The 21,929-nt window shown below is 49.2% G+C and overlaps 1 protein-coding gene across 6 annotated transcripts in view; it reads right to left on the reverse strand.

Moving 5' to 3' along the window:
* Positions 1-21,929, reverse strand: part of LOC140410813 (amine sulfotransferase-like) — a 94,335-nt gene that overhangs the window by 39,613 nt on the left and 32,793 nt on the right. For 5 of the 6 annotated variants that reach the window (XM_072499450.1, XM_072499451.1, XM_072499448.1 and 2 more), the window contains exon 3: positions 4,155-4,303. In XM_072499450.1, coding sequence (XP_072355551.1) covers positions 4,155-4,296 — 142 coding nt within the window. In that variant the 5' untranslated portion in view covers positions 4,297-4,303. Of the gene's footprint in view, positions 1-4,154; positions 4,304-13,660; positions 13,725-21,929 lie in introns of those variants that run through there. The other variant, XM_072499447.1, reaches the window with a different exon arrangement.

A 21,929-nucleotide genomic window follows, 5' to 3' on the forward strand; every position in this document is an offset into this window, starting at 1 on the left:
ACGGCTCAAAAGGCCCATCTCCAACATGGAGAGGGTTAGAAGTCACATCTTTGGCTTCCTGTCAAGCTGAAGAATCCACAAGTTTGCAGAAATTTAAAATATAGATAACTATGCACAAAATCTTCCTTCCCAAGGTTAATTCTGTTCCTATTGTGGAGATGCCAACATTGGACTGGGGTGATGAAGGAGCTATGCTCTGAAAGCTAGTGATTCCAAATAAACCTGTCGGACTTTAACCTGGTGCTGTTCCTTGATAACACCATCCCAAAAACACAGGCCTGGATTTTTGTAACAACAGAGAGCCACTCCCTCATGGTGAAAATGGTGGAGGAGGCCAAAATCCAGAAGTACCACCCCAAAACATGGCACTTACCATTTTTGTAGGGGAGTGAATGGGGCCAGGTCAGGATTTGCTCAGGTACCTTTCGCAAAGGTAGCTGCCTCTAGCCATGTCCAATTTTCATTAACCTCGAGTGAAACCCAAAGTGTGCAGATCAGTTGGCAGCAGGTTTTAACTTTGCAGAGTCCTTTGGAGAGGTAGGGTACCCTTTTGGATATGGTCCCGGGACACCTTTGGGGTAGGTCAGGTCCCATTTGGAATTGTTAAAATTGGAAATGTGTGCATAATAAGTGTATAATCGCATGAGACATGTCAAAAGCAACCGTCAAGTGGAACTGTCAAAAATAACTGTCACACCATCAAGGCATCCAAAATTACTGCTCCCTCCCTTCCAGTATCACCGTGGGCTGCCTTCCATTTCAATGTTTGACTAACTGCTCCACGTGGTTAGAGAGCTTTGATATGAGCCTATGGAATCAAATGCTTCTTTCCATAGTCTTTCCAAAGTCTTAAAAATAAGTCTGCATTAGATACTTGGAACTTTACTTTATTTAATCTCAACATGGGTCCTCAGGTCTGATCTTGGTGGATACTGAATGATTTGGCATAGTTAGTGTAAGGGCAAGAGTGGTGGGTGGAGGCATGGATTGGCATAGTTGGGATTGGGGCTAGATAAAGCAATGGGGTGGGTGGAGGGTGTAGGTTGGCATGGAGGGTGTGAGGGGCCATGAGTATAGGCAGTGGCCATGAGATGGCATGGCCTGGCATTAATGGGGCATGGGGAGTGTGTGCGGAGTGAAATGCTGTGATGGGTGAGGGCTGGAGGGCTGTTTTAATGCTTTCCTACAGATGTCTGACAAAGTGCCAAAGCACCAAAGTAAACCTTCCATGCAGCCTGCCTCCACACCTGGCAACCTCCACATTCATCCTGGGGTCACCCATCTTGACTCCCAGAGAGCTTGGCCACCCTGGAACAGAAATCCCAACGTCTTGGGCACTTTCTCCTGGGTTGGATTTTCAGAGCCAGGAAATTTCCCGACTCTGTTCTCCTGACCTGGGAGCTGAAAAATTCAGGGCACAGCATCAGATCCCTCATTCTGGTATACACTGATGACACCCAATATTCCCTCATCACCACATCTACCCGCTTTATTGACTATTATCAGACTGCTTGTCTGAAATCCAGTACTGACTGAGCAAAAGTTTCTTCCAACTAAATATATGATCCCCCACCACAAACTCCAATCCCAAGCCACCGACTCTATCCCTCTCCCTGGGAATTATCTGCGTTTGAGCCAGGCTGTTCATGTAACCGCAATGTCATATTTGACCCAAGATAAGCTTCCGACCCCTTCTGCACAATCATTAAAATCACCATATCCTGTCCGTGTGGAGTTTGCACATTCTTCCAGTGTTTGCGTTGGTTTAGCTCCCACAATCCAAAGATGTGCAGGTTAGGTGGATTGGCCACGCTAAAGTGCCCCTTAATTGGTAAAAGTGAATTGGGTACACTAAAAAAAAAAATCACCTATCTCCACTTCTGTAACATCTCCTGACTACACCCCTGCTTCAGCCATCTGCTGCTGAAACCTTTATCCAAGTGGTTGTTACCTCTAGCCTCTGGACTTAACTAATTTGAATACTCTTAACTGGCCCCCCACTCACCACCCTTTAGGTCATTGAAAACTAAGCATGCAGCAAGTTCCATTCACCCATCTTCTTGTTAGGCAGTCCCTCGAGACCGAGGATGGCTTGCATCCATACTGATTCAAATGTGGTCTGAGATGGCTGAGAAGCCCAATCTGTGATCTGTGGACTCTGCCACCTGAGGGGCAGGAGGTGCTTGGAGGTTTGGATCGATGAGTTGTTGATGCCTCAACTGCACCTCTTGAGCGTACCCAACAAAGCCCTTGTTTTGTTTAGTGCCTTCCCGATTGAACTTTCTCCATTTTGGTCAGTCACAAGCCAGGGACCCCTTTGAGTCAGTGGAGATACTTGAACTCTTCAAGAATGCTTTGACGACATCCCTAAAGCATTCCATTGTCCTCCTGGAGGTCTCCTGCACCTATCACCTCTGTGCTCACTGACCTATGTTGGCTCCTGGTTAAGCAATGCCTCAGTTTTAAATTTCAAGACCTTGTTTGTAAATACCCTCATGGCCTCACCACTAACCACCCCCAAATCTCTATAATTGCCTCAAGCCCTGGGCAGCATGGTGGTGCAGTGGTTAGCACTGCTGCCTCATGGCACCAAGGACCCAGGTTCGATCCTGGCCCTGGGTCACTGGCCGTGTGGAGTTTGCACATTTTCCCCGTGTCTGCATGGGTCTCACCCCACAACCCAAATTGGGTACTCTAAATTAATTTTTTTCAAACTGTCTCAAGTCCTGCAATGCTCGGAAATATCTGCATTCAACCAATTCTGGCCTCTTGTGCATTCCCAATTTTAATAGTCCATCATTTGCAACTATGTTGAGCCCCTAAGCCTACATCTTGCCTATATCTTTAAGCCTATATCTTTAAGCTGACCTCTTTGACCAAGTCTGCCCTCACTTTTCCTGACGTGCTTTAGTGTCAAATTTTGTTTGATAACTTTACTGTGTTAAAAAAAGTGCTATACAAAAACAGAGGCCTGCAAATGTCCTCAGTAAATGTCTTCAGCTGCAGCAAGTAACGCAGTCTGCTTTGCCAAAGTGGGACACCTGAGCTGAACCAGGTGATGTTTAATACAGAGTTGACCCCCAAGGTGCAAACCATCATCTGATGAAATGGAAGGCTGCCAAAGACAAACACAAGTTGTTGTTGTCTACCCCATTCGCCTCAACTTTTCCTTGTGTAGCGAATTTCACATTCCAATCTCCTGAATTTTCTTATGGATTTATCAATGACTGACTTTGTTTGTGGCCTCTTGTCTGTTCTTTTAAAAAAAATAATAATAATTTAGAATACCCAATTATTTTTTTCAATTAAGGGGTAATTTAGCATGGTCAATCCACCTACCCTGCACATCATTGGGTTGTAGGGGTGAAACCCACGCAGACATGGGGAGAATGTGCAAACTCTACTTATTTGAAGCCTCTTGTCTGTTCTTTTACCTTTTAAGTGATTGGCAAAAGACCAAATGTTGATATACGGAAAACCTTTTTCTACGTGGCAAGTGGCTAGGATCTAGAATGTACTGCCTGAAAGCATGGTGGACGCTTTCAAAAGGAAATTGCATTATTACCTGAAGAGAAAAAAGTTGCAGAGCTATGGGGAAAAGGCAGGACAGTGAGGCTTTGTTCTTGCAGAGAGACAGTATAGGCAGACTGGCAATATTCTGTGCTGTAACCATTCTTTGATTTTAGTTCTAGGCTCTCCCACAAGTAGAAGCATTTTATTTGCATCAACCCTACCATACCAATTCATAACCTTGAAGACTTCTATCAGGCCACCCTCTCGTCTGCTTTCTAATTATCACAGGAATGCACATGGGGCACATGCAAAAATCGCACCATACAGTTCACACATGGGATTTTAATACCACAACCCCAGGTCTCATTATCTAGACATTGGATTGTAGAAGGAAACTCAATTGTAGGGGGCATGGGAGCAGCTTAGAGGAATTATGTTAAACTTCAGACAATATTGAACGCAGGCACATAATTCTTAATGTTGGCATCAGTACTTAACATGGCAGGCCTCCTGGGAGGGTGTTGCTTTAAAATCAAATACTCACCACTGGTTGGGGGCAGGCCAGAGTCATAAAAGGAGTATAAACAGTAATCTCTGTGAAACTCTATGTATGTACATTCAGAAACTAACAAGTTTCTTACCAGATTTAGGGTACGTCACAATGAAGACATCTGTGTCCTTTATTTCAAAATGTTGCAGTTGTTCTAAATGTTCCTTTGTGTAGATAGTGGAAACAAAGTTACAGCCCTTGTACTGAAAGTAGTGATTGTTAGTCGTAGACATGCTTGCACTGTTGAGAAAAGTACAAAAGGCAAACATCAATAATCTGTATCCAATTGTTATGTTTTTAATAGGAGGAAAAAGATATAATAAATATGTTTTAGTCAATTTAGATTATACCGAATATATGTGGCTTATTTCCTAATGTCACTAGAGAGTAATATTTGGCCATCAATTGACTCTAGCCATTGTCTCAGGTTTCAAAGATTGTTCCCAATCTCTAAGCGTCTGAAACTTCCACCCTCACCATTAAAAAGGCCACCAAGTTTCACACATCTCTGTCCCTGAAACTCTCATCCATGCTTGTTACCTCCAAACTTGACTTTTCCAATGTTATTCTGACCAACCTCCGAGTTTCCACGTTCCATTGAACTTTGTTCATCCAAACCTTTGTCGCTTGCATCCTATTTGATACCAATGTCCCACTCATCCATTCTCCATGTTATTCACTGGACTTAAATTGGTTCCCATCCCCAGTCCCCAAACTCCTCAAATTTGAAATTCACATTCTGATGTTAATTCATCATTTGCTTGTATTGCAAAATTTCACTATACTACAGTGTTCTTGCTTTGCTTTAAATCTGGCACATCCAAAAATTCCTTTGTCCCACTTTGGCACTCTATTGTAAATTGTCTACATCCTAAATTCTGAAATTCCCTTCCAAAACCTCTTGCATTCTTTAAGGTCTCCTCAAACCTCATCTCTTTGATCAAGTCTAAAATCACCATGTCAAACATTTCCACTCCATATTCAGGGTCAATTTTCCTACGCTCCTTTGATGTGCCTTGGGATGTTGTTGCTGCATTAAATGTATTGTATAAATCCAAGCTGTTGTTTGATTTAGGTATAATATAGATAAGAATGACATTTCAACCCTACTGGCTGCTAAATGAGCAGATTTCCATTTGGACATATGGTTTAGCACAGTGGGCTAAACAGCTGGCTTGTAATGCCGAACAATGGCAGCAGCGCAGGTTCAATTCCCGTACCAGCCTCCCCGAACAGGCGCCGGAATGTGGTGACTAGGTGCTTTAAGCTAAGGGCTATTTAGCACACTGGGCTAAATCGCTGGCTTTGAAAGCAGATCACGGCAGACCAGCAGCACGGCTCAATTCCCGTACCAGCCTCCCCGAACAGGCGCCGGAATGTGGCGACTAGAGGCTTTTCACAGTAACTTCATTTGAAGCCTACTTGTGACAATAAGCGATTTTCATTTTCATTTCATGTTTTCACATTTTCAGGATTGGTTTAGATTTTTGAAAGAGCACAGAGTCAGCTTAGTTGGGAGGGCAGAGTTGGGATAATATATAAAATCGCATGAATGGTTGTGCTCAAATTCCTGATATATACTTTGTCAGCATACAACACAATTCCAAGAGCACAAATTCATGAAACTGTACGTTATAATATTATGTAAAAGCATTCTACGCATTGGTGCCAAAATCACAGCTTTAACCCACTGCAATGTGGCAGGAACAGAGTTTTTAAAAACATTATATTTCAAATTGTTGCCAAGTCACGTTCTTAAGTTCACCCACAGTTCATATTACTAATATTTCTCGCATACATTTATCTCCAGTGGCAACAGTAGTTGGGGAGTCTCATATAACATCTCAGGGTATAGAATGTGGCAGGAAACGACAACCTTCTTGTTCTCATTCTAAACCAAAATGAAATTAGAAGCCTCTGATGTATTAACAGAAGATGGGATTAATTCTGTACATGCAAGGCTATTGTTTTGCTAGCTTTCAACTTAATTAAACAAACTGATTGAAGGAGGGGGGTCCTGAAATAGTCCCATCCTCAAGGATGCAGCACATCAGTGCAACAAACAAGGCTGAAGCATTTGTGGCAACCCAGACCAAACGTATTGAGTGGATGATCCACCTTGCCCTCCTCCGGAAGACCCAAGCATCACAGATATCAATCTTCAGCTAATTCTATTCACTCCGCATGACATTAAGAAAGCCCACCAACAACTCTACTTTCTCAGAAGACTAAGTAAATTTGGCATGTCACTTACGACCCTCACCAACTTCTACAGATGCACCATTGAAAGCATTCTTTCTGGTTGTATCACAGCTTGGTATGGATCCTGCTCTGCACAAACAGCAGGAATCTACAAAAGGTCGTGAATGTAGACCAATCCATCACGCAAGCCAGCCTCCCATCCATTGACTCTGTCTACAATTCCCGTTGCCTCGGAAAGGCAGCCAGTATAATTTTTTAAAAATATATATTTTATTAAAGTTTTCAAACACAATTTTACCACCTTACAAATCAACATAAAAGATAACACAATAACTAATAAGTAATATTATTTAAATAAAATAGTGAACTAACAAAGTAACAAAAAATAGTGCTCCCCCCACTACTGGGTTCGTGGTATACCTTTTCGGGGAGAGCGGTAGCGGCGCCGTCACCAGCGCCTTTAGGCTCGTTCCTTTACAGGATGCCATCTCCAGCCTCTTCCACGCCGCCCCCTCTCCCTCACTCATCCACTTGCGAACCATCGCCACAGTAATAATCGTCCAGATTCGGCAACGCCAGTCCCCCTCTGTCCCTGCTACGCTGCAGGAACCCCCTCCTTACGCTCGGGGTCTTCCCTGCCCACACGAAACTCATAACACTCCTGTCTATTTTCTTAAAAAAGGCCTTAGTGATCAAAATGGGGAGACATTGAAACACAAAAAGAAACCTTGGGAGGACCATCATCTTGACCGCCTGCACTCAGCCCGCCAATGAGAGCGGCAGCATATCCCACCTCTTGAAATCCTCCTCCATCTGCACAACCGGCCGCGTCAGATTGAGTTTGTGTAAAGTTCCCCAGCTCCTGGCTACCTGAATCCCCAAATATCGGAAGCTCCTTTCCGCTCTCCTTAGCGGCAGGCCGTCTATCCCTCTTCCCTGGTCCCCGGGGTGTACTACGAAAAGCTCACTCTTCCCCATATTAAGCCTCTATCACGAAAAATCTCCAAACTCCCTCAATATCTGTATAACCTCTGTCATCCCCTCCACAAGATCCGCCACATACAGCAGTAGATTATCTGCGTAGAGTGACACTCGGTGTTCCTCTCCCCCTCTAACCACCCCCCTCCATTTCCTAGAGTCTCTCAATGCTATGGCCAGTAGTTCAATAGCCAGCGCGAACAGAAATGGGGACAGAGGGCACCCCTGCCTTGTTCCCCTGTGCAACCGAAAATACTCCGATCTCTGCCGATTTGTGACTACACTTGCCACTGGGGCCCCATAGAGGAGTTTGACCCAACTGACAAACCCCTCCCCGAACCCAAACCTCCTCAACACCTCCCATAAATACTCCCACTCTACCCTATCAAATGCCTTCTCTGCATCCATCGCTGCCACTACCTCTGCCTCCCCCTCCGCTGGGGGCATCATTATCACCTCCAACAGCCGTTGCACGTTGACATTCAATTGCCTCCCCTTTACAAACCCTGTCTGGTCTTCATGCACCACCCCCGGGACACAATCCTCGATCCTCGTCGCCAGCACTTTTGCCAGCAACTTGGCGTCTACATTCAGGAGCGAGATAGGCCTATATGACCCGCATTGCAGCGGATCTTTATCTCGCTTCAGGATTAATGATATCGTCGCCTCCGACATTGTCGGGGGTAGTATCCCCCCTTCTCTGGCCTCGTTAAAGGTTCTCGCCAGCAGCGGGGCCAACAAGTCCACATATTTCCTGTAAAATCCCACCGGGAACCCGTCTGGTCCCGGGGCCTTCCCTGCCTGCATGTTCCCCAGCCCTTTAGTCACCTCGTCCACCCTGATTGGCGCCCCCAGACCTGCCACCCCCTGCTCCTCCACCCTCGGAAACCTTAGTTGGTCCAAGAACTGTTGTATCCCCTCTTTTCCCTCCGGGGGGTTGGGACCTATATAGCCTCTCATAAAAGGTCTTAAACACCTCATTTACCTTCCCTGCACTCCGCACCGTAGTTCCCGTTTCATCCCTAACTCCCCCTATTTCCCTCGCCGCTATCCTCTTACGAAGCTGGTGGGCCAGCAGCCGGCTCGCCTTTTCCCCATATTCGTATCTCATCCCCTGTGCCTTCCTCCACTGTGCCTCTGCCTTCCCTGTGGTCAGCAGGTTAAACTCCGTCTGAAGTCTTCGCCTCTCTCTATATAGTCCTTCATCCGGGGCCTCCGCATATCTTTTATCCACACTCAAAATCTCCCCCACTAATCTCTCCCTTTCTTTGCCCTCTTTTTTCTCCTTGTAAGCCCTAATGGAGATCAGCTCTCCCCTAACCACCACCTTCAGCGCTTCCCATACTACCCCCACCTGGACCTCACCATCATCATTGGCCTCCAGGTACCTCTCAATACATCCCCGCACCCTTCCACAGACCCCCTCATCTGCCAATAGTCCCACATCCAGTCGCCAGAGTGGGCGCTGTTCCCTCTCCTCTCCTAGTTCCAGATCCACCCAATGCGGGGCATGGTCTGAAACGGCTATGGCCGAATACTCCGTTCCTGCCACCCTCTAAATCAGTGCCCTGCTCAAAACAAAGAAATCTATCCGGGAGTATACCTTCTGAACATGGGAGAAAAAGGAAAACTCTTTGGCCAACGGCCTAGCAGATCTCCACGGATCCACTCCCCCATTTGCTCCATAAACCCCCTGAGCACCTTGGCCGCTGCCGGCCTTCTTCCGGTCCTGGATTTAGACCGATCTAATCCTGGATCCAGCACAGTTTTGAAATCCCCCCCCATTACCAGGCTTCCTACCTCCAGGTCCGGGATACGTCCCAGCATCCGCTTCATAAATCCCGCATCATCCCAGTTCGGGGCATATACATTTACCAGCACGACCTCCCTTCCCTGCAATCTACCACTCACCATCACGTATCTACCACCGTAGTCCACCACTATATTCCTAGCCTCGAACGACACCCGTTTCCCCACCAATATCGCCACCCCTCTATTTTTTGCGTCCAACCCCAAGTGGAACACCTGTCCCACCCATCCTTTCCTTAACCCAACCTGATCCGCCACCTTCAGATTAGTCTCCTGAAGCATGACCACGTCTGTCTTCAGTCCCTTTAAGTGCGCGAACACGCGGGTCCTCTTAATCGGCCCATTTAGGCCTCTCACATTCCACGTGATCAGCCGGATTGGGGGGCTGCCCGCCCCCCCCCCCCCCCCCCTGCCAACAAGCCATCCCCTACTCTAGGCCAATCCCACGTCCAGGCGCACCCACCCGTCCCCCAGGCGGCGCACTCCCGCCCCGACCACCTCTTGCCTTGCCAGCTCCCTCTCGATCCCAGCAGCAGCAACCCAGTTGACCCCCCCTGCCCCCCCCCCGCTAGATCCCCATCTAGCATGGTTACTCCCCCCATAATGTTTCCGAAAGTCAGCTGACTCCAACTGACCCCGGCTTCCCCCGCTCTCTCCTTGACCACCCTGTGTGTGGAACTCTCATCCTCCTTGCGCCTATCTTCCCGCCATCATGTCCCTAGCGCGGGGAAAAAAAAAAGCGCTTTCCTGGATCAGCCCCGCCCCCTATGGCACAGCTCCCCCATCCCCCACCTCTGTCCCTTTTTCCACCAGCGCCCACATTTCTCAGTGTCCCGCTGTCAAGAAGAGAAAAAAAAAACCCCATCTATCGTCCCGATACGGTGAACCTCCCATTCCCCAATTTACATTTCTGTACATAGTCATCTCCCCCACAGCATCAGTCCCTCAGTTCTGGTCCAATTTCTCTTCTTGGATGAAGGTCCATGCCTCGTCCGACGTTTCAAAGTAGTAGTGTCTATCTTGGTACGTGACCCACAATCGCGCCGGCTGCAGCATCCCAAACTTCACTTTCTTCTTGTGTAGCGCCGCCTTGGCCCGATTAAAGCTCGCTCTCCTTCTCGCTACCTCCGTGCTCCAGTCCTGATACACTCGTATCACCGCCTTCTCCCACCTGCTACTCCGTACCTTCTTGGCCCTGCTCAAAACCGCCTCTCTGTCGGTGAAGCAGTGAAATCTCACCACTATCGCCCTTGGTGGTTCTCCAGCCTTGGGTCTCCTCGCAAGGACCCAGTGAGCCCCTTCCACCTCCAGGGGTCCCAAGGGGGCCTCAGCTCCCATTAGCGAATGGAGCATCGTGCTCACATAAGCCCCAACGTCAGCTCCCTCCACTCCCTCGGGGAGACCCAGAATCCGGAGGTTCTTTCTCCTCGTGCTGTTCTCCAAGGCTTCGAGCCTTTCGATACACCTCTTATGTAGCGCCTCGCGCGTCTCCATTTTTACCGCTAGGCCCAGAATCTCATCCTCATTCTCAGCTGCCTTCGCCTTCATCCCACGGAGCTCTATCGCCTGGGCCTTTTGCGTTTCTTTTAGCCCTTTGATTGCCAACAACATCGGTGCCAGCACCTCCTTCTTTAATTCCTCCACACACCATCGGAGGAATTCCTGCTGATCCGGGCCCCATGTCGTCTGGGCTCCATCCGTCGTCATCTTGCTTCTTCCTTCTCTTCTCTGCCGCTGCTCCAAAGGATCCTTCGCAATCTGGCCACTACCACCGATCTTTTCCATATACACCAGGGGGGACTCCTTCCTTCATCACCCCACACTGGGTTTGGTCCGAAAAAATTTCCGTTGCGGCTCCCAAAAAGAGCCCAAACGTCCGTTAGAACGGGAGCTGCCGAAACGTGCGGCTTAGCAGTACATCGCCGCAACCGGAAGTCGCAGCCAGTATAATTCATGACCCCATGCACCCCGACATACTCTCTTCCACCTTCTTCCATCAGGAAAAAGATACCAAAGTTTGACGTCACGTACCAACTCAAGAACAGCTTCTTCACGACTGCCATCAGACTTTTGAATGGACCTACCTCGTATTAAGTTGATCTTTTCTCAACACCTTGCTATAACTGTAACATTATATTCTGCAGTCTCTCCTTCCTTCCCTATGTACGGTATGCATTGTTTGTACAGCATGCAAGAAACAATACTTTTCACTGTATACTAACACATGTGACAATAATAAATCGAATCAAGAGAAAGGGCTGAAGATACTGGATACTGTAAAGGCTATGGCCCCTGACTATATTCCGGCAATAGTGCTAACGACTTGAGCTCGAGAACTTGTCGCATCCCGAACCAACCTTTCTCCAGTACAGCCAGAACACTGGCATCTACCCAGCAATGTGGAAAATTGTTCTAATACGTCCTGTACACAACAAACCGTACAAATCCAATCCAGCCAATTAGCACCCCATCAGTTTATTCTCAATCATCAGCAACGTGATGGAAAGAATCATCAACAGTGCTATCAAACAGTACTTTCTTAACAATAACCTGTTCATAATAATACTCTTTATTGTCACAAATACGCTTACATCAACACTGCAATGAAGTTACTGTGAAAAGCCCCTAGTCGCCACATTCTGGCACCTGGTCGGGTACTTACACTGAGGGAGAATTCAGAATGTCCAAATTACATAACAGCATGTCTTTCAGGACTTGTGAGAGGAAACCGGAGCACCCGGAGGAAACCCATGCAAACACAGGGAGAACGTGCAGATTCCGCACAGACAGTGACCCAGCAGGGAATCGATCCTGGGGCTGTGAAGCAACAGTGCTCACCACTGTGCTACCATGCTGAAAGACTATTGCAGCATTTGACTGTGTATGGCATCAAAACACCCTAGCAAAACTGGAGTCAATGGGAGTCAGGGGGAAAGCTCGCTATTGGTTGGAGTCATACCAAGAACAAAGGAAGTCAGTTGTAGTTGTTGGAGGTCCTCAGGTATTGTCCGAGCCCAATCGTCTTCAGCTGCTTCGTCAATGACCTTCTCTCCATCATAAGCTCAGAAGTGGGGATGGCCGCTGATAGTTGCACAATGTTCAGCACCATTCGCGGAATACTGAAGCAGTCCATGCCCAAATGCTGCAAGACCTGGACAATATCCAGGCTTGGGTTGACAAGTGACCAGTAATACTCATGCCACACATGTGCCAGGCAATGACCATCTCCCTTGACAGTCAATGGCATTACCATCACTGAACCCATACTGTCAACATCCTTGGGGGTTACCATGGACCAGAAATTAAACTGGACGAGCCACATAAATATCGTGACTACAAGTACAGGCCAGAAGCTAGGAATCCTGTGGTGAGCAACTCACCTCCTGACTCCACAAAGCCTGGGAACAATCTACAAGGCACAAGTCAGGTGATGGAATACTCCCCACTTGCCTGGATGAGTGCAGCTCCAACAACACTCAAGAAGCTCAACACCATCTAGAAAAATCAGCTCGCTTGGTTGACACCCTAGCCCCCAAAACCTCACCCCCTTCACAACCAACGCACAGTGATAGGAGTATGTACCATCTAGATGATGCACTGCAGGAACTCAGCAAGCCTCCTCAGACAGCATCTTCCAAACATTTGAGAAGAGGCTTATAGTCCTCAGAGAAGACCCAGAACAGCCTGACTCTGAAAACATGACACATTATACAACAGTACACATCACAGGCCAACATGAACTTATCCTTTGCCACCCTGTCTCCCTCAAGTTTGTACTTCTCTTGTTCCCTCCCTCCACAATTTGTATTCATCTCTTTCTTTCTCTCCCCAGTTCATGATTCTATCTCACTCCGTCCAGTTATATAGTGTGCATATAGCTGAGAAACAGACCATTCAGCCCAAAAGGACCTTGCTGGTATTAATGTTACACATGAACCTCTCCCCATCCTTCTTCTCACCATATCAGCATATCCGTCTATACTCTTTGCCCACACGTGTTTATACAGCTATCCATTAAATGCATGTGTACGAGTCACCTCAACTACTTCTCGTGATAGTAGATTCCACAGTCCAACCACTTCTTGGTTATAAATGTTTCTTTCAGATTCACTATTGGTTTAATAAGTGACTATCTTAATTTATGATCCTGAGTTCTAGTCTCTCCAATAAGTGAAAATGTTGACTCAGGAGTAATTGCAACTTTGCAAGTGAATGAATGGATTTTGAATTCATTAAATATCTGTCCCATGACTTTCTCTATAGCTGCTTTATCAAACTCATATCTTGATGACCTTTGTCAGATCATTCCTCAATCTTCTCTGTTTGAGAGAAGAGAGCCCATCCTATTCAATCTTTCCTTATAAGTTTAACATCTCAGGTGAATGAAAAATGAAATGAAATGAAAATCACTTATTGTCACAAGTAGGCTTCAAATGAAATTACTGTGAAAAGCCCCTAGTCGCCACATTTCAGCGCCTGTTCGGGGAGGCTGGTACGGGAATTGAACCGTGCTGCTGGCCTGCCTTGGTCTGCTTTCAAAGCCAGCCATTTAGCCCTGTGCTAAACCAGCCCCAGGTATGGTATCATTTTAGTAAATCTGTTTTGCACCTTCTCCACAATGTCCATATCATTTAGCTTCTGCTTTGAGTCTCCCTCTCCTCCTTGCTCCCCTAATGGCTCTCAATGGAGTCACAGGGTTTCCAGGTAATTTTTGATGGCCCTGAAGTCATCATCCTCACAAATATGAATAAATTGGTGGACTTCCAAACAGCAGGGAGGCCTGCCGGGCTCAGGCACTGGAGTTTCATTGCAAGTCATGACAGCCAGGACATTTTCTCTTGGTTGACCAGCATCAATGCTTGGGAGACCAACTGCCCAATCCTGTGCGATTCGGCCCAAAGCAGCAGATCTGTAAACCCCATTCCAAAGAAACAGCATTAATGTACATAATACAAAATTGCATTAAAGACCTGCATTTGTATCCTGTCTTTAACAGCCTAATGACATCCCAAGATCTTTTCTAGCCAACAAAATACTTTTGGAGTATAGTCACTGTTGTAATGCAAAAAAAAGGCAACGGATGGAAAATCCCGCCCGTTTTCTGAAAGTGATGTTGGTTTACCGATAAATATTGCCCGGGGAGTAATGATGCACTCCTCTGCTCTTCTTTGAAATAGTGATCGTTTTACATCCACCTAGAGTAACATCTTGATCCTAGACAGCTGCACCTCCAACTGTTCAGCATTCCCTCAGTGCTGTACTGAAGTGTCTGCCTTGATTTTGGATTTGAAGCCATAATCTTCTCACTCAAGGAAATACTGTAACCAGCTGAGCGATGGCTTACAGCCATACCTAAACGGGACAGTCTCAAAGTAGGTGCAGAAACAGAGAGAGCTGATAAACAAATCATTAACGGTGGAAGGGCAAGTTGATGAGGCATTTTTGAAAAAGCATAAGGAATCCTCTACTGGGGCATAAAGTATAAAGGCAAGGAAATGATGCTAAACCATTATAAATCATTGGTCATCCCCTAGCTATTAGCATTGTGCCCACACACTTCAGGAAGGAAGTTGGGCTATGGAGAGGATGCAGAGATAATTTACTAGAATTATGCAATGAATGGGTAACTTTAGTTCTGCACAGAGACTGGAGAATCTTTCTCCTTGGAGCAGAGAAAGTCAAACAACGAGAAACATAGGAACAAGAGTAGCCATTCGTCCATTCCACTATTTAGATCATGATGTGGAGATGCTGGTGTTGGATTGGGGTGAGCATAGTAAGAAGTCTTACATCATCAAGTTAAAGTCCAACAGGTTTATTTGGAATCACAAGCTTTCGGAGTACAGCTCCTTCATCAGGTGCCTCCAGAAGCTTGTGATTCCAAATAAACTAATTAGATCATGGTTGTCTGCAACTTAGTTTCAGCTACCTGTCTTGGTCCCATACCCTTATCCAATAAAATAATTATCTGTTTGAACATTTTCAATTGATCTTGCTCTCAATAGCATTTGGAGCACAGTATTCCAGATTTCAATTTGTTGGTGTGGAAAAGTCTATATGGATAGCTCTAATTGTAAGATTGTGCTTCCTGGTTCTGAAAACCCCCACCAAAGGAAATAGTTTCTCTCTATTGACCCTATCAATTCCATTAATTATCCTAAACAGTGCAAATAGACCACCCCTCAATCTTTTACACTGAAGGGAACTATATTGGCCCTGGTATGATTCTGGTGAATCTGCATTGCCATGGTCTAAAAATCCTGCCTGAGGTGTGGTTGCCAGAACACTCTACTCCAGTTGGTGTTGAACCAGAGTTTTCCCGATCATCGCATGCGTCATCGCACCAACCCTCTTCTCCATTTACCTCACTATGGTATTATAGGTATTACGGTACCTGATAGGCTAAAGCATCATTGGTGGAAGCTGTATGCTTTCTATTGGCTAGAGTGTATAATAGCTCCGCCCTGATAGGCGGAGTATAAGAACCCGTGCCGCCCCAGCAGCCCTCATTCTGTACCTGAGCTGCTGGGGAAACATCTAGCTTATTAAAGCCTTCAGTTGGACGACAACCTCGCTTTAGTGGTCATTGATCGTGCATCAATTTAATAAGCTAGAATTTTAAGAAGAAAGGATGGAGCTACGAATCAAGCCGGAGTGTTTGCAACTTAGCCCCCACACGGCAAACTCAGCAGCAATCTTTAAGCACTGGCTGGCGTGCTTTAAAGGGTATCTCGAGACGGCCGAAAACGCACCCATGGGAGAGCAGAAACTGCACGTCCTGCACTCAAGGGTGAGCCCGGAGATTTACACCCTCATCGAGGAAGCGGGAGACTTCGATGCAGCAATTGAGCTGCTAAAAGGACATTATATTCGCCCGGTAAACCAGGTCTACGCCCGGCACCTGCTTGCAACAAGGCGACAAACCCCTGGGGAATCGCTGGAGGAATTCTACCGCACACTCCTGGTGCTGGGAAGAAGCTGCGGCTGCCCGCAAATGTCGGTGAGCGAACACACGGAACTCTTAGTCTGGGACGCTTTCGTGGCAGTTATGCGTTCGTCACAAATTCGCCAGCGCCTGATAGAGAAGGACACCCTGGGTCTCAGGGAGGCACAGGCCCTTGCAGGCTCCCTGGACGTGGCCTCCAGGAACGCCCGCGCCTACGTTCCCTACCGCGCGGCAGCCCCCTGGGCAGCGTGGAACCCCGCCGCGACCGACCCTGAGACTTCCCCTGTTCCCCCACAGGCCTGCGCTGCAAGGTGGCCTGGCAACCCTGAGGGGCCCCGCTGCTACATTTGCAGGCAGGCCAAGCACCCCCGCCAGCGCTTCCCGGCCCGCGCATCCACCTGCAAGGGATGCGGCAAAAAGGGCCATTTTGTGGGGGTATGTCAAGCCCGAGTGGTGGCCGGTCTCCAGCGGCGAATGCGGACCGCAACTACAAACTTCTCCACGGGCCCCGTGCGGCCAGTGGTCGCCGCTACCTCCATATCCCAGAACACGTGCGGACCCCGGGCGCCGCCATCTTGTTCCGCGGACGCCACGTTGGAGGGATAGACGCTGCCATTTTGTGCACCCCCTACCATGTGCGAACAATGGGAGACGCCATCTTGGATGAACCCCCAGGACCCCAGCTCGGCCGACCATACACTGCCTGAACAGAATTCCCAACTACTGCGATTGGCCTTGGTGACCCTGGATCAGTCTTGACCTCGAACACTCTCAACCGCTACGACGACCGTTTTCATCAACGGGCACGAGACGTCCTGCCTAATCGACTCTGGGAGCACGGAGAGCTTCATACACCCCGACACGGTAAGGTGCTGTTCCCTCCTCATCCACCCTGTTAATCAAGAAATCTCACTGGCCTCCGGTTCCCACTCAGTGGAGATAAAGGGGTTTTGTGTAGCAAACCTCACACCAGGGAAGGTAGTTCAAAAATGTCCATCTCTACGTCCTTCCCCACCTCTGCGCGGCTACACTCCTGGGTTTAGACTTCCAGTGTAACCTTCAAAGTCTGACCTTCCAATTCGGCGGCCCTATACCCCCCCCTTACTGTCTGTAGCCTCGCGACCCTTAAGGTCGACCCGCCTTCCCTGTTTGCGAACCTCACCCTGGATTGCAAACCCGTCGCCACCAGGAGCAGACGGTACAGTGCCCAGGACCAGATCTTTATTAGGTCAGAGGTCCAAAGGATACTGAGGGAAGGGGACATTGAAGCCAGTAACAGTCCCTGGAGAGCTCAAGTAGTGGTGGTAAAGACTGGGGAGAAGCATAAGATGTTCATCGACTACAGTCAGACCATCAACAGGTTTACGCAGCTGGACGCGTACCCTCTCCCCCGCATATCCGACCTGGTAAACAGGATCGCGCATTATAAGGTCTTCTCCACGGTGGATCTCAAGTCCGCCACCAGCTCCCCATCCGCACTAGTGATCGCAAATACACTGCCTTCGAGGAAGACGGGCGGCTCTATCACTTCTTAAGGGTTCCCTTTGGTGTCACCAACGGGGTCTCGGTTTTCCAGCGCGAGATGGACCGAATGGTTAACCAGTACGGTTTACGGGTAACATTCCCGGATCTCGATAATGTCACCATCTGCGGCCACGACCAGCAGGACCACGACACCAACCTCCGAAAATTTCTCCAGACTGCTAAAATCCTTAACCTAACATATAATAAGGATAAATGCGTGTTTAGCACCGACCGTCTAGCCATTCTCGGCTACGTAGTGCAAAATGGGGTTTTAGGCCACGACCCTGAACGCATGCGCCCCCTTATGGAGTTCCCCCTCCCTCACTGCCCCAAGGCCCTGAAACGCTGCCTCGGGTTTTTTAGCTACTACGCCCAGTGTGTCCCCAACTATGCAGACAAGGCCCGTCCCCTGATCCAATCCACAGATTTTCCGCTGTCGATAGAGGCCCGCCAGGCCTTCAGCCGCATCAAAGCAGACATTGCAAAGGCCACGATGCGCGCCATCGACGAGTCCCTCCCCTTCCAGGTCGAGAGCGATGCGTCCGACGTAGCTCAGGCGGCCACCCTCAACCAAGCGGGCAGACCCGTGGCCTTCTTCTCCCGTACCCTCCATGCTTCCGAAATCCGCCACTCCTCAGTCGAAAAGGATGCCCAGGCCATAGTAGAAGCTATGCGACATTGGAGGCATTACCTGGCCGGCAGGAAATTCACTCTCCTCACTGATTAACGGTTGGTTGCTTTCATGTTCGATAATGCACAGCGAGGCAAGATAAAAAACGACAAGATCTTGCGGTGGAGGATCAAAATCTCCATCTACAACTATGAGATCTTGTTTTGTCCCGGGAAGCTAAACGAGCCTCCTGATGCCCTATCCCGCGGCACATGTGCCACTGCACAAGTGGACCGCCTCCGAGCCCTCCACGAAGACCTCTGCCACCCGGGGGTCACTCGCTTTTTCCATTTCGTCAAGACCCGCAACCTGCCCTACTCCATCGAGGAGGTCAGGACTGCCACCAGGGACTGCCAAATCTGCGCGGAGTGCAAACCGCACTTCTACTGGCCAGAGAGCACACCTGATAAAGGCTTCCCTTCACTTTGAACGCCTCAGCATGGACTTCAAAGGCCCCCTCCCCTCCACCAACCGCAACACGTACTTCCTAAACATGATTGACGAGTACTCCCGGTTCCCGTTCGCCATCCCCTGCCCCGACATGACCGCCACCACCGTCATCAAGGCCCTCCATAGCATCTTTGCACTCTTCGGGTTCCCCGCTTACATACACAGTGATAGGGGGTCCTCCTTTATGAGCGACGAACTGCGTCAATTCCTGCTCAGCAAAGGCATCGCCTCGAGCAGAAGGACCAGTTACAACCCCCGGGGTAAGAGACAGGCAGAGAGGGAGAATGGAACGGTCTGGAAGACCGACCTACTGGCCCTATGGTCCAGGAACCTCCCAGTCTCCCGCTGGCAAGAAGTCCTCCCGGATGCCCTCCACTCCATCCGGTCTCTACTCTGTACGACCACCAATCAGACACCTCACAAACGTCTCCTTGTCTTCCCTAGGAAGTCCTCCTCTGGGACCTCGCTCCCGACCTGGCTGGCAGCACCCGGACCCATCCTGCTCTGAAAACACGTGCGGGTGCACAAGTCGGACCCGTTGGTCGAGAGGGTCCATCTGCTCCACGCCTAAGGGTACCCCGACGGCCGACAAGATACGGTCTCCCTACGGAACCTGGCGCCCGCCGGAACTCCACGCACATTCCAGCCACCAGTCCCACCCTCCCATCCACCGCCCCCGTCTAGGCCCCCCCGCCCAACGACGCCCCCCCACAGGCGCTCCCTTCCCAGGTCAGCCGTTTTCCCCACCAGCGCCATCTAGGGGTGACAAAGCTGCCATGGAGATCGAAGCCACGCTCCCGGAGTCACAGATGCCCGAGCCTCCACCGGAGTCACCACAGAGGCTCCGACGATCACAGAGGACGACCAGGGCCCCCGATCGACTGATTGCTTCATTTTAACTGTAATCTGTAAATATAAACCATCAAATGTACATAGCTACCAGACTTGTAAATAGTTACTAAACACTGTACAGAGGTATTACGGTACCTCCATAACTAATTATACCATGTTGTTATGTTTTGTAGTTTCTGGCCACCACCCCCGCCGGACTCTTCTTTTAACAGGGGGTGAATGTGGTATTATAGGTATTACGGTACCTGATAGGCTAAAGCACCATTGGTGGAAGCTGTATGCTTTCTACTGGCTAGAGTGTATAATAGCTCCGCCCTGATAGGCGGAGTATAAGAACCCGTGCCGCCCCAGCAGCCCTCATTCTGTACCTGAGCTGCTGGGGAAACATCTAGCTTATTAAAGCCTTCAGTTGGACTACAACCTCGCTTTAGTGATCATTGATCGTGCATCACTCACCTCCAGAAAACTACCCACAAGTATGAAGATAATTTACAGGACAGATGGCAAACTGTTCAACTTCTGCTGCCTTCAATCCAAAACTAAAATCACTGCAACCTCAGGTAGTGAGCTCCAGTGTTGTGTGTGCACTCATTCAGAAACTAAGTCAAGGTCATCACCAACTCTTTCTCCGAAGCAAATGACAAAATGGACCTTTCACTAAACGCCCGGAAATCTAAGATCCTCGTCCAACCAGCTCCCACAACAAAACCTCCTCAATTGAGATCTACGGCGAAATCCTGGACCATTTTCCATATCGTGGAATGCTCCTGTCAATTAAGGCAGCGATCGATAACAAATTCATCATCTCCTCCAATATACCAGCTCAGCCTTTAGCCGACTGAGGAAAATGGGCGGGATTCTCCGACCCCCCGCCGGGTCGGGGAATTGCCGGGGGGCGGCGTGAATCCCATTCTGCCGCTCCGACGCCGGCAGCTGAATTCTCCGGCGCCGTTTTTTGGCCGGGGACGGGGTTCACGCCGCGCCGGTCGTGGGCGGTTGGCAGCGGCCCGTCCAGCAATTCTCCGGGCCCTGATGGGCCAAGCGGCCGCCCATTTTTGGCCAGTCCCGCCGTCATGAAATGGACATGGTCCATCACGGCGGGACCTGGCTGGTGTGCCATCTACCGGAGTCCTTGGGGGGGGGGAGGGGGGGGGGAGGGCGGGAGGATCCGGCACTGGGGGGCCCCCACGGTGGCCTGGCCTGCGATCGGGGCCCACTGATCTGCGGGCGGCCTGTGCCGTGGGGGCACTCTTTCCCTCCACGTCGGCCTCTGCAGGGCTCTGCCATGGCCGGCACGGAGAAGAAACCGTGCACGGTAGCATAGTGATTAGCACAATTGCTTCACAGCTCCAGGGTCCCAGGTTCGATTCCCGGCTTGGGTCACTGTCTGTGCGGAGTCTGCACGTTCTCCCCGCGTGTGCGTGGGTTTCCTCCGGGTGCTCTGGTTTCCTCCCACAGTCCAAAGATGTGCAGGTTAGGTGGATTGGCCATGATAAATTGCCCTTAGTGTTCAAAATTGCCCTTAGTGTTGGGAGGGGTTACTGGGTTATGAGGATAGGGTGGAGGTGTGCGGTTTGGTAGGGTGCTCTTTCCAAGAGCTGGTGCAGACTCGATGGACCGAATGGCCTCCTTTAGCACTGTAAATTCTATGAAAACCCCCTGCGCATGCGCAAGAACACGCCGGCGGTTCTGCACATGAGCGGGACCACGGCGACCCTTCGGCACTGGTTGGGGTGGCAGCAACTCCTCCGGCGCCGGCCTAGCTCCCGAAAGTGCGGAGGATTCCTCAACTTCCGGGTGGCCCAATGTCGGAGTGTTTCGCGTCGTTCTTGGCGCCAGCATCGTGCCATCCCGCCGATTGCGGGAGAATCCTGCCCAACATATGAGGACCAATATCTCAAACCAGTTTATTGGACAGCAGTAATACCTGTCTTCTATATACTTCAGAGACTTGGACAACTTACATAAGACACCTCAAAGCACCGGAGAGACATCACCAATGGTGCCTTCACAGAATCCTCCAAATGTAGTGCCAAAAAAGACCATTCTTCAGCAGTGTCATGCCCCAAGCCAATAATCGCAGCATCGAGGTACTAATCAATTAAAACCTGCTCCGCTTGGCAGAACATTCTGTACGTATGCCTGACACCAGATTCCTGAAGCCATTGTCCTACCCAGAACTTGGTTGCGGCAGGCGACTCCCAGGAGTATAGCAGAAGCTTTGTAGGAATGTCCTCAAAGCATCCTTGAAGAGATCAAACATCTTCGCAGACTTATTGGAGTCCCTGGCTTTTGACTGACCAAAATGGAGGTTAATTCAGGACGGCATTTAAACATGCAGAGGAGAAGTCATGGTGCCAGAGAAAGTGCACAAAGCTCCAAATAACTCATCTATCAAACCACTCAAGCACCACTTGCCGGCATGCAGCAGTCTG

The sequence above is a fragment of the Scyliorhinus torazame genome, chromosome 4 (assembly GCF_047496885.1).
Source record: "Scyliorhinus torazame isolate Kashiwa2021f chromosome 4, sScyTor2.1, whole genome shotgun sequence".
NCBI lineage: Eukaryota > Metazoa > Chordata > Chondrichthyes > Carcharhiniformes > Scyliorhinidae > Scyliorhinus > Scyliorhinus torazame.